Source organism: Plecotus auritus (assembly GCF_963455305.1).
Source record: "Plecotus auritus genome assembly, chromosome: 4".
NCBI classification, from domain to species: domain Eukaryota; kingdom Metazoa; phylum Chordata; class Mammalia; order Chiroptera; family Vespertilionidae; genus Plecotus; species Plecotus auritus.
The window spans coordinates 127,029,402-127,043,739 of NC_137775.1; the positions used below are offsets into that span (position 1 = coordinate 127,029,402).

The following is a 14,338-nucleotide window of genomic DNA, read 5'->3' on the forward strand; positions in this document are numbered from 1 at the left end:
CAGGTTCGATTCCGGTGAAGGGCATGTACCTTGGTTGCGGGCACATCCCCAGTAGGGGGTGTGCAGGAGGCAGCTGATCGATGTTTCTCTCTCATCGATGTTTCTGGCTCTCTATCCCTCTCCCTTCCTCTCTCTCTGTAAAAAATCAATAAAATATATTAAAAAAAAAAAAAAGAATTAGTTAAACTAACATCCAGTTTACTTTACTGTAATTGGAACCAGCTTGCAGTATTTTGTTATGTACATTTCTAAAATGTGAATGCAGTTTAAGAAAAGACATCATTACATCAGATATTCCAGGCAGGCTGCCATGAGACATTTTTACAAAAAAAAAAAAATCTTAAAAGGAATCCATTTAATCAACCTCACTCGAGTATATGTTCTTTCTTGTCACTTTTCCGTGTAAGCTGTAATTTCCTAAAAACTCTTGTTAAACAGTACTGGGCACTATTTTAGACATGTGCGTGTACATGTATGCACACATGTGCACACAAAATCCCTGCTCCTGTGGAGCTTACAATCTAATAGAACAAGAGAGCCAATAAACAAATGCTGGTTGGAAAGACAGATTTTTAAAACAGAGTGCTGTGTTATGGATGGCTATTATTTTAGATGGAGTGGCTAGGGAAAAAGGCTTCTCTAGAAGTAATGTTTGAAGTGAGAAAAGTACCAGTCACACAAAGATTAGAGAAGAACTCTAGGCAGAACAGATAACTATTTTTTTAAAAAATATATTTTATTGATATTTTACAGAGAGGAAGGGAGAGGGATAGAGAGCTAGAAACATCGATGAGAGAGAAACATCGATCAGCTGCCTCCTGCACACCTCCCACTGGGGATGTGCCCGCAACCACAGTACATGCCCTTGACCAGAATCGAACCTGGGACCCTTGAGTCCGCAGGCCGACGCTCTATCCACTGAGCCAAACCGGTTTCGGCCAGATAACTATTTTTTTAAAAAAATATTTTTATTGATTTCAGAGAAGAAGAGAGAGGGAGAAAGACAGAAACATCAATGATGAGAGAGAATCATTAATCGGCTGCTTCCTGCATGCCCCACAATGGGGATTGAGCCCGCAACACAGGCATATGCCTTGGACCGGAATCAAACCCAGAACCCTTCAGTCCGCAGGCTGACACTCTATCCACTGAGCCAAACTGGCTAGGGCCAGATAATTCTTAAATAGCCACAATTAGGAGGAGAAAAAAGGACTAACTGTGCACTGCTGGTAAGCAACTTTCCTCTGTGATTCTCATGCACCATCCTTGTATAAGTGTGTCTGGCAAGGTTCTCACAGATTGTGGCTAGAAAATGATGTCTTAGATACCTTAAATCTTTAAAAGGTCTCACAACTCTTCAACAAGAGGAAGCCATCCCTGATTAACCCCAACCTAAAGTGATCTTTCCTCCCTCTTCTTGTATCTCTCAGCAATTGTTGTTTGTACCACTCATTCTTTCAAATGCACTGGTGCAAGGCACAGTGTTAGGAGTGCCAGGACTTTAAGACAAATCAGACATGCACACCTTAAACAAAAAGTAAGGCAGGAAATAATCTAGTAGTTCAAAAAACATAGGCATAACAACAAACACAAAGTAAATGCAGGCCACAAAAAAAAGAGCTATAAGATGTAAGAGCGGCCAGAGGTTACTGTCAGCTTGAGCATCAGCGGAAGCTTTATGGGGTTAGGGCACGAGAGCAGGGCGAGTCTGTGATGTCTGAGGACTCAGATATGTGGGGGAATAAACATACTAATTTGTTGTATTCCTAATTAACTTTAAATATATTTTAAAATATTTTTAGCTCCCCAATCAAGTTACAAGCTAAGGGAGAGAAGGCCTGATACTCCTTATATTCTCTGTGATATTTAGCATAGTATTTTGAAATGCTAAATTAGGGAATTCATTGTTGATTCACTGTACATAGATGTCAAGTTCAGCACTAAAGGTAAAGCTAAATTATTATTTGCTTCATAGCAAGGTTTAGGTCTTTGAAACTGATGATACCCCAAACCTCTTAATACCTCATATCATTTAATGTTTTTCTAAAAAGAAAAAAAAAAGTATTACAGATAAACATGTATACAATGTGCTTCTGAATACACACAGATATGCAAACATTTTAATATGTATCTCTATGTCTGCATATGTATATCACTATACCTTAATTTCAGAATCACACAAGATTATTTTAAACTTCTGCTAAACCGAAGTTTGAACTTGAGAAAAAAATTTTCTCACTGATCAAAACTCTCCCATGCAGGACTTCAAAATCCCTTCCCATTCCCAACAAAACATCTTAAATCAGAGAAGAAAAGCCAAACAACATTTTTTTTAAGGCAGTGTCTCAACATCTCTAAAAAATATTCCATGGCCAAACTCACCATAGAGAGCTGTCCAAGTTTGATTAATTACATCTAGACACACAGTTCCTGACCTGAAACAGATGGAAAGAATGGCATTTTTTTAAAAATTAGAAAGTTAGTTGCATGTATCTGGCAACTAATTTTATTTATCAAGAAAAATACTTTTAATAGAGCATTAAAAAAAATCCCAATTGGGGAAAGTATGAAGAAAATCAGAATACAATACAGGGTGGGGCAAAAGTAGGTTTAGAGTTGTGAGTATGCAAAACAGAGTTTATTCTTGTATTATTATTTATTGATTATTATATTATTTTCCATACAAACAACTATAAACCTACTTTTGCCCCACCCTGTATGCAAAGTCTTAAGTGTCTCCGTATAGATTGAAAGGGAAAAACAATAGCTATACAATGGAGAAACCAACACCTGAGCCAGGTGATGAGAATTAACACTGGTAACCAGGGGCAGACAGACCTATATGCCTCTGAATAGGATACCCTGAGGAGGACACAATCTCACTTTGTGGTTTTCTGGCCTTAAGTGCATACTCTGAATGTAACAGTAAGAAGATGTCAAACAAACCCAAATTGAGGTACAGTTGTCTTATAAAATAACTGGTCTATATTCTTTAATAATGTCAATTTTATAAAAAGCTGAGGAACTGTTCCAGATTAAAGTAGTATAAAGAAACATGACAACTAAATGCAATACATGAGCTTAGACTGGATCCTTTACTGAATAAAAAAAAAAAAAAAAAGAAACAAAAGCGCTAAAAAGTACATTGCGAGAATATGGCAGTAGATTAAAAGTACTACTACATTAATATTCAATTCCTGAGTCAGAGGACTATATTGCACTTACATAAGAGACTATCCTTGTTGTTAGGATGACTGATACATAGAAGTATTAAAGGACAATGGGGCATGATGCATGTATACAACCTACTCACACAGTGTTCAGAATACCCCACATGAATGTGTACATGTGTATGTGCACAAAATATCAAAATTTAGTGCCATGACAAGGAAAAAAACGCAGAATAAATAATCATGTATTCTAAACATCACTGAAGTAACAAAATAGGAGGCACGGGTATCACATTTAAAATATCACTAATATTAGAAGAAAATAAAGGGGTAATTAAGATACAATCACTGAAATGAAACTAGTCATGTCTGCTTTACTCTCATGAACTGAGAAATACTTGAAAGGGCTGAAAATAATAAATCTGTATATTAAAAACAGATCTTTGAATTGTGTCTAACAGAGAATGGAAATGTGGAATATTACAAATGCTAGTTGGCTATCAGGGAACATGAAGGACCCATTCATGACAATGGAAAAACTAAGCAGTCCAACAGAATTTGAACTAAGTGGTTTAGAATATCATATCCCTGGGACTGTATAGTCTAAGTGACCATTCAGATAGTCCTATCTGCTGATAAAATCCAAAAAGATAATTGAAGCTTCTGTATAATGAAGAGAGAGATGAACTCTAATCAAGAGCAGTTGCTGCTAAGATTTAAACATTTTTAAAGTTACTTACGCTTCATCAATGTTGGGATGGAAAATTTTATTCATGAATCCTGTAAAAAGAGATGTTAATTAGCAGCAAAAAGTACCCAGAGAACAATTAAAGTATTTCTGTATCAGAAACATTTTCAGATTGGGAAAAGGTGATGATACTCAGAACTCATTACCTTTCAATCTTAGATCTTTGAATACTGATAAGACTATATTCTCCTTACAATAGCATTTACTTAAAATACATTAGAGTTCTATTTTTAAAATGCGCAAACTCTGAGAGCAATGCAGCCTCTTATACAAAATGATCATTAAAAGAAATTGTTTTCAGAATTATGAAGGTACTTGCCAAGAAAACTGATACTTAAATGGTTTATAACTAGTGTCCTGATAAAAGTTAAGAAAGCTACTCTGACTCCCCTCCCCCAAGTTTTATTGTTCAATCTCTAAATTAGTAGGTTCTGCATTTGAACTTCTCTTTCAGAAGCTCAGTTACTGGTATCGTTCTGCTACACTGTGTGCGGAACATGAATGAAACTGTTGAAATGTTAAAGGAGTACTGCTTCCAAACCACAAAGGATTTCATAAGATCGGTGACCAAAATGTTTCCTTTAACTTTAGTCTAACTCATTCCAGGAAACCCAATTTTGATTAAAATTGGGGCAACCAAGGAATGAGGCAAGGAGTTAAAGAAAAAAAATTCTGTACGATAGCTACGTCTGTCAGGGATCCAAGTTGTTTTGTTTTTTTTTTTTAATTTATTCCTAGAAAAACAAGTATGGACTTTAACAAATATATTGATATTTCAATTCCAAGAAGAAATGAATTTTTGTAATGTAAAACTGGTGATTTAATCAGCCTGTATGTATGCAGATGGCAATATTCTAAAATAGAGATCCACTGTCAAAGCTGTCATTTTACCAACCTTATCACCTCATTTCCTTTTAAAACTTCCTATTCCATTTCACTTTCGATAAATTGAAATTCCTTACTAAAGTGACCATCCCTATTTCCCACTCCCACTCTCTCACACCCCCTCACATGGTCTCACTTTCCTTTATTCAAAATATATTTGGTCAACGCCTATGTTTCAGGCACTGTGGTTGTGTAGGGTACAAAATAGGTAAGACTACACTATTCTCGAGGAGGTCGCTATAGCAGTGGGATAAGAGACATGAAGAATTAGCTGTAATGTGTGCACAGAGCTGATACAGTCAGGGAAGAGGAAGCTGTCAGGAAAGATGCAGAGAAGTGGCATCAGAGGAAGACCCTCAAGGATGAGTCATGACAGAGGACATCTCAGAAAAATCTAAAAACGTCTTTAGACTTAGAAGTGGGGGACACTACACAAAATCCCAGGTATGCCAGTCTTTGCTTGCTCTAGCCACTCCAAGTATTAATTATGCTTCTAATTTTTGTTTTTTAATCCTTTGTGTTGAAATAGCTTAATGTTTTATCTACTACTATTAAGAGAACCCATGCAATGTTTAAATTACTCTGATGTAGAAAGAAAAGCCTTATGTCCCATTACAATTTCATATTAATTTTTCATTATGGAAATGAAAGAGGTTTCAAAGTCTAGATTTAAGAGTTATGTGTTTATGAAGAGATTATACTAAAGCCAATGGAAATGCTCATGTTTTAAGGGTAAGAGGAGAAAAAGCAGAATACAAATCTACATGACCCTAGAACCGTGGTCAGCAAACTGCGGCTCGCGAGCCACATACGGCTCTTTGGCCCCTTAAGTGTGGCTCTTCCACAAAATACCAGGGCCTGGGCGAGTCTATTTTGAAGAAGTGGCGTTAGAAGAAGTCTAAGTTTAAAAAATTTGGCTCTCCAAAGAAATTTCAATTGTCGTACTGTTGATATTTGGCTCTGTTGACTAATGAGTTTGCCGACCACTGCCCTAGAAAAACACTAATACATGTGTTCGAGAAGACCTATGAGGAGTATTCGTTGCAGTATCCTATATAATAAAGAGGTAATATGCAAATTGACCATCATTCCAACACAATATGGCTGCCCCCATGTGGTCAAAGATGGCTGCCCCCATGTGGACACAAGATGGCCACCACAAGATGGCCAGCAGGGGAGGGCAGTTGGGAGGGACCAGGCCAGCAGGGGAGGTCAGTTGGGGGGGACCCAGGCCTCCAGGGGAGGGTAGTTGTGGGGGGGACCAGGCCTGCAGGGGATGGCAGTTGGGGGCAACCAGGCCTGCAGGGGAGAACATTTGGGGGTGACCGGGCCAGCAGGGGAGGGCAGTTGGGGGCGACGAGGCCTACAGGGGAGGGCAGTTGGGGGTGACCGGGCCAGCAGGGGAGGGCAGTTGGGGGCAACAAGGCCTACAGGGGAGAGCAGTTGGGGGGGACCAGGCCTGCAGGGGAGGACAGTTAGGGGTGACCAGGGAGGGCAGTTAGGGGCAATCTGGGCAGCAGGGGAGGGCAGGTAGGGGCAACCAGGCCTGCAGGGGAGGGCAGTTGGGAGCGACCAGGGCTGCAGGGGATGGCAGTTGGCGGGGACCAGGCCAGGAGGGGAGGGCAGTTGGAGGTGACCAGGCCTGCAGGGGAGGATAGTTAGGGGTGACCAGGCTGGCAAGGGAGGGAAGTTAGGGGTGACCGGGCCAGCAGGGATGGGCAGTTAGGCATCGATCAGGATGGCAGGGGAGTGGTTAGGGGGTGATCAGGCAGGCAGACAGGTGAGCATTTGGGAGCCAGCAGTCCTAAATTGTGAGAGGGATCCCACACTGGAGAGGGTGCAGGCTGGGCTAAGGGACACACACCGCCCACGCCATGCACCGGGCCTCTAGCTATTTATAAAAGCTAAGAAACAAATTTAACCCCATCAAAAGGAACTGGAGAAACTGTAGTATATCCATAGACTGGGAGTCCTATACAGCCAAGGTAATGAACTAGATCAGTAAGTACCAACTTGGATAGATCCAAACCTGAGAGGGAAAATAGTTGCAGAATGATATATTTACAGCATAACACTGTTTGAAGAAACTAAAACAAAGCAACGCTACATATTCTCTATGGTAACAAGTATGGAAACTGTACTGGACCAATATATATCAAAATTACAAAAGCAATTATTTCAGTGAGAGTACAGGGCCAATGGTGGAAGATGGAAACAGAATGGGGAATGGTAATTAAATATGAATTTATCTATAACACTTATATGCCTTTTAAAAAGACAGAATGTGCTTATATATTATTTGCTCCATTTTTTAAAAAGTGTGCACATAAATAGGAAACTGGCAGCAAATATGTACAACTGCTGACATTGCTTAATTCTTCATGGTGGAAATATTTTTTCCCATTTTCAAATCACACTCCCATTCCAGACATAGGATCACAGCAATGTAAAAAGGTCAGAGGGAAACGAACAAGTGTCCATGGCAGTCAACTTTAGAGACCCCCATTATTTCTACTACTACTTTTCTGACTTGCCAAAATGTCTACAATGTGAAGTTGAAAAAAACTTTGACAAATTTTGTGTTGCTGTTAATCCTCACCTGAGGATATTTTCCCATTGATTTTATATATATATATATATATATATATATATATATATATATATATATATATATATATATTGATTTCAGAGAAGAAGGGAGAGATAGAAACATCAATGAAAAGAGAGAATCATTGATTGGCTGCCTCCTGCATGTCCCCCACTGGGGATTGAGCCTGCAACCCTGACAGGGAATCAAACAGTGACCTCCTGGTTCATAGGTTGATGCTCAAACACTGAGCCACACCAGCCAGGCTCCATTGATTTTCAGAGAGCGGAAGGGAGGGAGAGAGACACACTGAGAGAAACATCGATTGATTGCCTCCCACATGAGCCCCGACCAGGGCTGGGGATCTGAGTTATGACCGGAATTGAACCCAGGACCCTTCAGTCTGTGCGCCAATGCTTTATACACTGAGCCAAACCAGCTAGGGCAAAAAAAGCTTTCAAATAAAAAATTAGAAACAGTATAGCAAACATTCTAAAATAAACCTAATTAGCCTGGCTGGTGTGTCTCAGTGGTTGAGTGTCAACCCATGTACCAGGAGGTCACGGTTCGATTCCCAGTCGGGGTGTGCAGGAGGCAGCCGATGAGTGATTCTCATTAGTGATATTTCTATCTCTGAAATCAATAAAAAAAAAAAAGTTACGGTTATTAAAAATATTGAAGTAAATCTAATTATACATAGGTTATCTAGTGCTGCATCTTTTAAGGAAAAGCATCACTGAAATCAACTATTTTATTTGAGGTCTCATATTTTAAACACTGTTTATATAATACAAATTCATTACAAAAAAATCAGAAGTTCCTCAGGTTGTTAGGCACCCGGTCCTCAAGGTTAGTTACATATATTAGGAACATACTGCTATCACAACTGCCAAGAAACTTTCTGGTGCATGGAAAACACTAATGTTTAGGCACTGTAAGGTTTAATTCAAGAAACTTGTTCTATTATGTGAAAAATATTTTTTTTGAAACTACAGTTAAGAACTTAAAAATTCATCTTGATACTTAAAATCCTGCTTCTGCTAGAATTCTCCTAAATAAAACCTAGTGAAGCAACATCTATGGCAGAAGTTTCGTATGCTATAAGGAAAGTGCTGTCCGTGCTGGTTTTGTTCAGTGGTTAAAGTATTGGCCCGCAGACTGAAGGGTCCTGCATTTGATTCCGGTCAAGGGCACATACCGTGGTTGCAGGCTTGATCCTGCATGCGGGAGGCAACCAATCGATGTGTCTCTCTCACATCGTTGTTTTTCTCTCTCTGTGTCTCTCCCCCTCCCTTTCACTCTCTCTAAAATAATCAATGGAAAAAATTATACTGGGTAAGGATTAAAAAACAAACAAATGCTTTAAAAGGTGGCAAGGATTATGGAGAAAACACAGCCAAAGCAGTGGAACCAGTGGGGGTCCTAATATATGGTGACGGGAGAAGATTTGACTTTGGGTGGTGGGCACACAGTGCAATATACAGATCTTGTAACATAGAAACTCACACCTGAAACTTGTATGTTCATGTTGACCAATGTCGGCCCAATAAATATAATTTAAAAATTAAACTAAATAAAAAAAGAAGGGGACTCAGAATAGGAATGCTGGGGTGGGGGCTGCAATTTTAAATAGGATAGTCAGGGAGGGCCTTACGGAGAAGCTGACTTAATTTGACGGAGGTGAGGGAGGCTCATTCATTATCTAGGAGGAAGAGTGTTCACATAGCACGAATAGCCAAGTGCAAAGTGCACCAGCAGTTTGCCTGATGTGTTAGAAGACCAGCAAACGAAGTAAGTAGTAAAACTAAAGTGGAGTGAATAAAGGACAAAAGACTAGTCGTGAGATCAGAGAGGTGATGAGTATTTGTGGGCCCTTTTAAGGATGCTGGTTTTCACTGAGTAAGGTGGGAAGCCTGCTGGATAAAGAATGATGGGGAATGGCAGATCCCAAGACTGAATGAAGCTTCAACAACTTATGTCACAGGGAACTTCAAAAGTATACGTCAAGAAAACAGCTATGGTGAAAGACCTCTGTATGCTTATCAAAACTGTCTCTGAAAGGTTAAGGTGCCTCCCTCCTTGTAAAAGGCCTGGAAATTATATTTGGAATCAATACAGTTTCCACACTGTTTCCAATTAAATCTAGATTTTTGACTTGATTGAGTCCAAGAGTACATAATAGAGCGGCCAAAAAGGACTTAGTAAACATATTCTTAAGTAATAAATGGTCATTGGAGCCCAGTCCCCTGTGCCCCTACTAAGTATAAAACACTATCTGAGACGGGTAGAATCAGACTAGAAAGAGAAAAGTACTAACAGAGACTTGGGACTAGTCCCAACTCTGCTATCAACTGCAGGCCTTGGGCAGGTCACATCACTTCTGTGGGCCTGTTTCTCTACCTGCAAAGAGAAGTAGCTAGACTATATAATCTCTACAATATCCAATATTATTCTGTTTGTAAAGGGACTATCAGCTCTAAAAATGTAGGATTTAATAACAATGGCTAGAGTCCTGAATACAGAAAACTTAAGGGGAAATGTCCAGAGATTAAGTCCTTAAAGAAAATTTATTCTATAAGACACATTTTTCGGGGGGGGGGGGGGGTGGGTGAGGTCAATGGGGAAAAAAAAAAAGGAGACATATGTACTGCTATTTGTAATACTTCAAACAATAAAAAAAAAAAAAGACACATTTTTAGGAACAGAAGTATTCTGGAGAATACAAAGCTACTAATATGCTAAAATACCACCAAGAGCCCTGACTGGTTTGGCTCAGTGGATAGAGCGTTGGCCTTTGGACTGGGGGGTCCCAGGTTCGATTCCAGTCAAGGGCATGTACCTTGGTTGCAGGCACATCCCCAGTGGGGGGTGTGCAGGAGGCAGCTGATCGATGTTTCTCTCTCATCGATGTTTCTAACTCTCTATCCTCTCCCGTCCTCTCTGTAAAAAATCAACAAAATATATTTAAAATAAATAAATAAATAAAATACCACCAAGAGACACAAAATCTGCTGACTATTCCAAAGTAGGCAGAACAGGGTTTATAACCTGGCCTCTGAGGAACAAGCACAGCCAGACCAACCAACTAACAATTTCCAGACTACAGTGCTCTCTTCCTATACAGGGCTTCTCAATTGTTAAAAATTGAGAAGCAAATTGTTAAAAATACCCAAAGCAAATAACTAGAAATGAGCATATATATCTCTTGCACATTTGTTCTCAGAAAAAGCCATTTACATTCTGGATAATGAGGGCAACAATGGAACTTTTGGACGAGGAGGGGAGCAGATGAGAAAGAACAGGCTAGGAATTCAGAGAAGGAACGTTCTCAGGGCTGAGCATGTTTGCCCTGGCATGTTCCCTTTCCTTTTGGCAATGCTAACACCACATTAATGAATACGTCTGCAACAAGAGAATTTTCCTAACACTTGTTTCCATTCAACCAGGAACTATTTTGAAGATATTTTAAGAGAATATATTTTGAAAACTGCTTTTATGGAAACATGATAAGTGGACACAAGTCATTTTAATCTACATGATTTAAGATTTTAGTCATTACTAGATATTTTATAATTATGTATTTCAATGATTTGACCACATAAAATTTAGAACTCCTTTGTTTTAAATCTTTTGGACAATTATTCTCTGGCATGGCTCAAGCACTTGTGAAAAAGGGGATAATAAAACAAATGTTTAACTAAAAAGCTCACCACCTCTTTTTTTCTTTTAGCAAAAGAGAATTAGATGATTTATAATTCTGGAGGAGAAATGCAAATCATGCTTAGGTGATGCAAAACTACATTATTTAAAAAAATAATTGCACAGATTATTAAAATAGAAAATGCCATGCTTTTGGTTTGTTTCAATCTAACACTCAACTGCTCTAGAATAACAAATCTCTTGACCCATAGGCTAATAGGCACAGAAAGTAAATAACATTGTGCCCAGTCATGCTGAAGAACTGTTTTTCATTTCAGCCTGTTTCTGTGTCAATCTCAAGAGAGGATCTGTACAAAGTTGCACACACTTTCAAGTAACTTCTGATACAGGGGTCAATATGTAAATAAAGAGGCAAAGACTCATTGTATTTTTCACCTTTGCTTCATTTACTTGTGAGGCTATTTTTAATGATTAAATTTGTGGATAGAATGAAATACTACCTAGGGCCAGTCATCTATCCAGAAATTTCCTTTAGAATAATCTTCAAAATATGAGAGATCAAACGAGTGACTCATGAAACAAAGTAAACCACCTCTAAGGTAAATAGGTGAAAAAGCGTCAAAGGCAAAAAACGATAGCTCTCTCCCAGGGATAAAATAAGCCTGGACTGCAGATGGTTGAGGCAGCTGTGGCTGATGCAATTTAATTATAACCTTATAAAGTCCTGTGAGAAACAAGTAAATACATTAAATTATTCTGATATTCCATCTTCAGGACAAATGCCCACATAAAGGAGATCATTCAGAATCAGACTGATTAATTCTATTTTTAAAAGTAGGTATAAGTATTTAAAATATACTTAAAAGATTGAATCTTATCTCGCCTATCAGTATATCAGACTATAGACTCTTCAAGGGCAATAACCTGGCTCTCCATTCCTAGCATGCAGGAAGAGGTGATTAGAGATGGGGACGCTGCAAGTTGCACTAGCAACACTGCCAGCTCTGTGCATTAATGCACATTTGATAGATTATCATCTTACCTCAGACAGCCAGGCCCAGCCCATGGCAGCCTGCACCCGACTAGAAGTCTCTTTAGAGAGCTGAGCCTTCCCTACTCAGGAGAGATGGACCTGGGCCGGTCTCTTCTTGGTTGAGGAACCAAGCAAATAGCTCCCTCTCAAGGCCCTGTGTCATGGGAACTTCTGAACTGATCCTGTGTGTGTTCAGGAGATCTAAACTCAACAAGGGGTCCTCTTTTCTGTTTCTTCCTTTCTCTCTGATAATATGGAGTCTGAGGACTGGGCTGGGTGGATAAGAAAAGGTCATTTATAACTAAGAAAAGGTGAAGTGTTATCTTTCAACAGCATAACCCTTCTACCAACCTAGCAGATTATCAAAACCTGCACCCTTAAACCTAGTCTTCTGTAGTTTCATTTAAGACGATTGTAATCACTTTCCTGTTTCCATAGTTTATCTTTCACTTTCCTAGTCATTCATATAACCATACTGAGTCAGGCAGTATTTATTTTCATGGTCAGAGGCAGTAAAATATAGAAGACACTGGACTTCAAATTTCAAGACCCAATTCCAAGTCTCTGCCACTCATATTAAACAAAGTCATGGTGGGGGGGAAAAAACACAAAGTCATGGTGGTTAAAAAATCAGACTCCAGCCAGATCGCCTAAGTTCCCCTCTATGAACTTTGGGCAAGTTAGCGTTACTCAACCTCTACCTTTCTATTTCCTTAATCATAAAGCTAAGTTAAATAATGGTATCTACACATAATATGACTGTCATGAAGGTTAAATGAATTAATATATGTATAGCATTTGACCAATAAATGGTACACAGTAAGCACTCACTAATATTATAATTAGCTTAATGAGCTCAAGCAAGTAATTTCATCTCATTTTCCTCATGGTAAAAATAAAAATACTACTTCTACATACCCATCCATCTCTTAATCCTGTAGGAATTGTGAAGAGTAGTAGAGGATATTTTGATTATGGGACACTGGGTTTCCTATAACCCTATCACACTGAAAATGGAAAAATACAGTTGTTCTACTATTTATTATTAAAAAGACTATTCTGATTGCATTTTGTTTTTTTGGGAAAAACACTAGCCTGGAGGCCAGAAAGCAGGCTCTGCAACTAGTTAGTTTATATATCCTCCACCTTCCTGAGTCTCATTTTTACCATCCTTAAGATGAAGCAACTGTATGGTATAATCTCTGAAGTTCCTTCAAGCAATATGGTTTTCACCAGCATCAGGAATATAAACAAATCTTAAATTGTGTGAAAAAGCTTTTCAAAGGGAACTGGGACATTATTCTGACTTTTTATTTTATTTTTTCTGACTTGTTTTTAAAAGAATTTCACTTTAACCAAAGAAAAAGGAAGCCAAGAGTACATGTTTTCATTGTACCAATCCTAAAGTGGAAGGAATGGATTTAATGCCAAAAAGATGACAGAATAACCAAGTCAAAAGCTAGAGGTCTCCTACTTTAGTTAAAGCAGAGGCTAACCTAAACAGCAAGTTAGATGGAATTTTTATATAACAAATGGAGAGTATATAATATTGAATTGCAAAATTAAAACTGACATAAGCCAAATTCAAGAAGGAAGTGGACATATCTAACAGAAGCGAGTATGTGCAAAGGCAAGGCTACTCTTAGAGGTGGACTGGAGGAGGGGGAGGGAAAGCTAACTACTATTTTTACTCTGGCTAATAAGAAGAAGCTGAATGAATTGAGATATTATAGACCGCTAACAGCAGGTTTTCATTAATAGGACCAATCTGACCACTGATTTCTTCTGTCCCTGAACATCCGGCCCCCAAGTCTCTCTTCCCCACAACTCCTGTCATTTTAAGTGACATTATCACCTTTACAGACCACACTCCAGACACCCTGGCTTCTCAGTCAGTTCCTTAAGTTTCTCCTCAGTGACCTTTCCTCTATTATATCTCATTCATACTCCCAGGACACATCTTGAATGTTTTCATCTCCACAAACAGCCTCACCTCCCAACTCACAAATTCAGACATCCCCTTTCCCACCACAGTCTCCAATCTCTGTCAAAGAGCTTCCCACTGCATCAACAATTCTTTCATCTGTGAACTCTAATCCATTGATCCTCCCTTTTCTTCCTATCAGCCCTATCTTTCTCCTTTCTCCTTTACTCAACTTAAGATTTAAGAGCCATTACCATCACCATTCTCTAACAATCCTTTGCAAATCCCTGACCTTCTCCCCAAATGCCCATCTACAACGGGAGGAAACCAA

General features: G+C 39.0%; 1 protein-coding gene across 2 annotated transcripts in view; it reads right to left on the bottom strand.

The window, feature by feature from the left end:
* Positions 1-14,338, bottom strand: part of UBE2H (ubiquitin conjugating enzyme E2 H) — a 126,584-nt gene that overhangs the window by 34,345 nt on the left and 77,901 nt on the right. The window contains exons 4-5 of one of the 2 annotated variants that reach the window (XM_080666937.1): positions 3,911-3,950; positions 2,383-2,435 (exon numbers count right to left, since the gene is read on the bottom strand). The exons of the other annotated variant lie outside the window; for it this stretch is intronic. Of the exons in view, the coding sequence (XP_080523063.1) occupies positions 2,383-2,435; positions 3,911-3,950 (93 nt within the window). The remainder of the gene's footprint in view (positions 1-2,382; positions 2,436-3,910; positions 3,951-14,338) is intronic. 2 annotated transcript variants of the gene reach the window in all.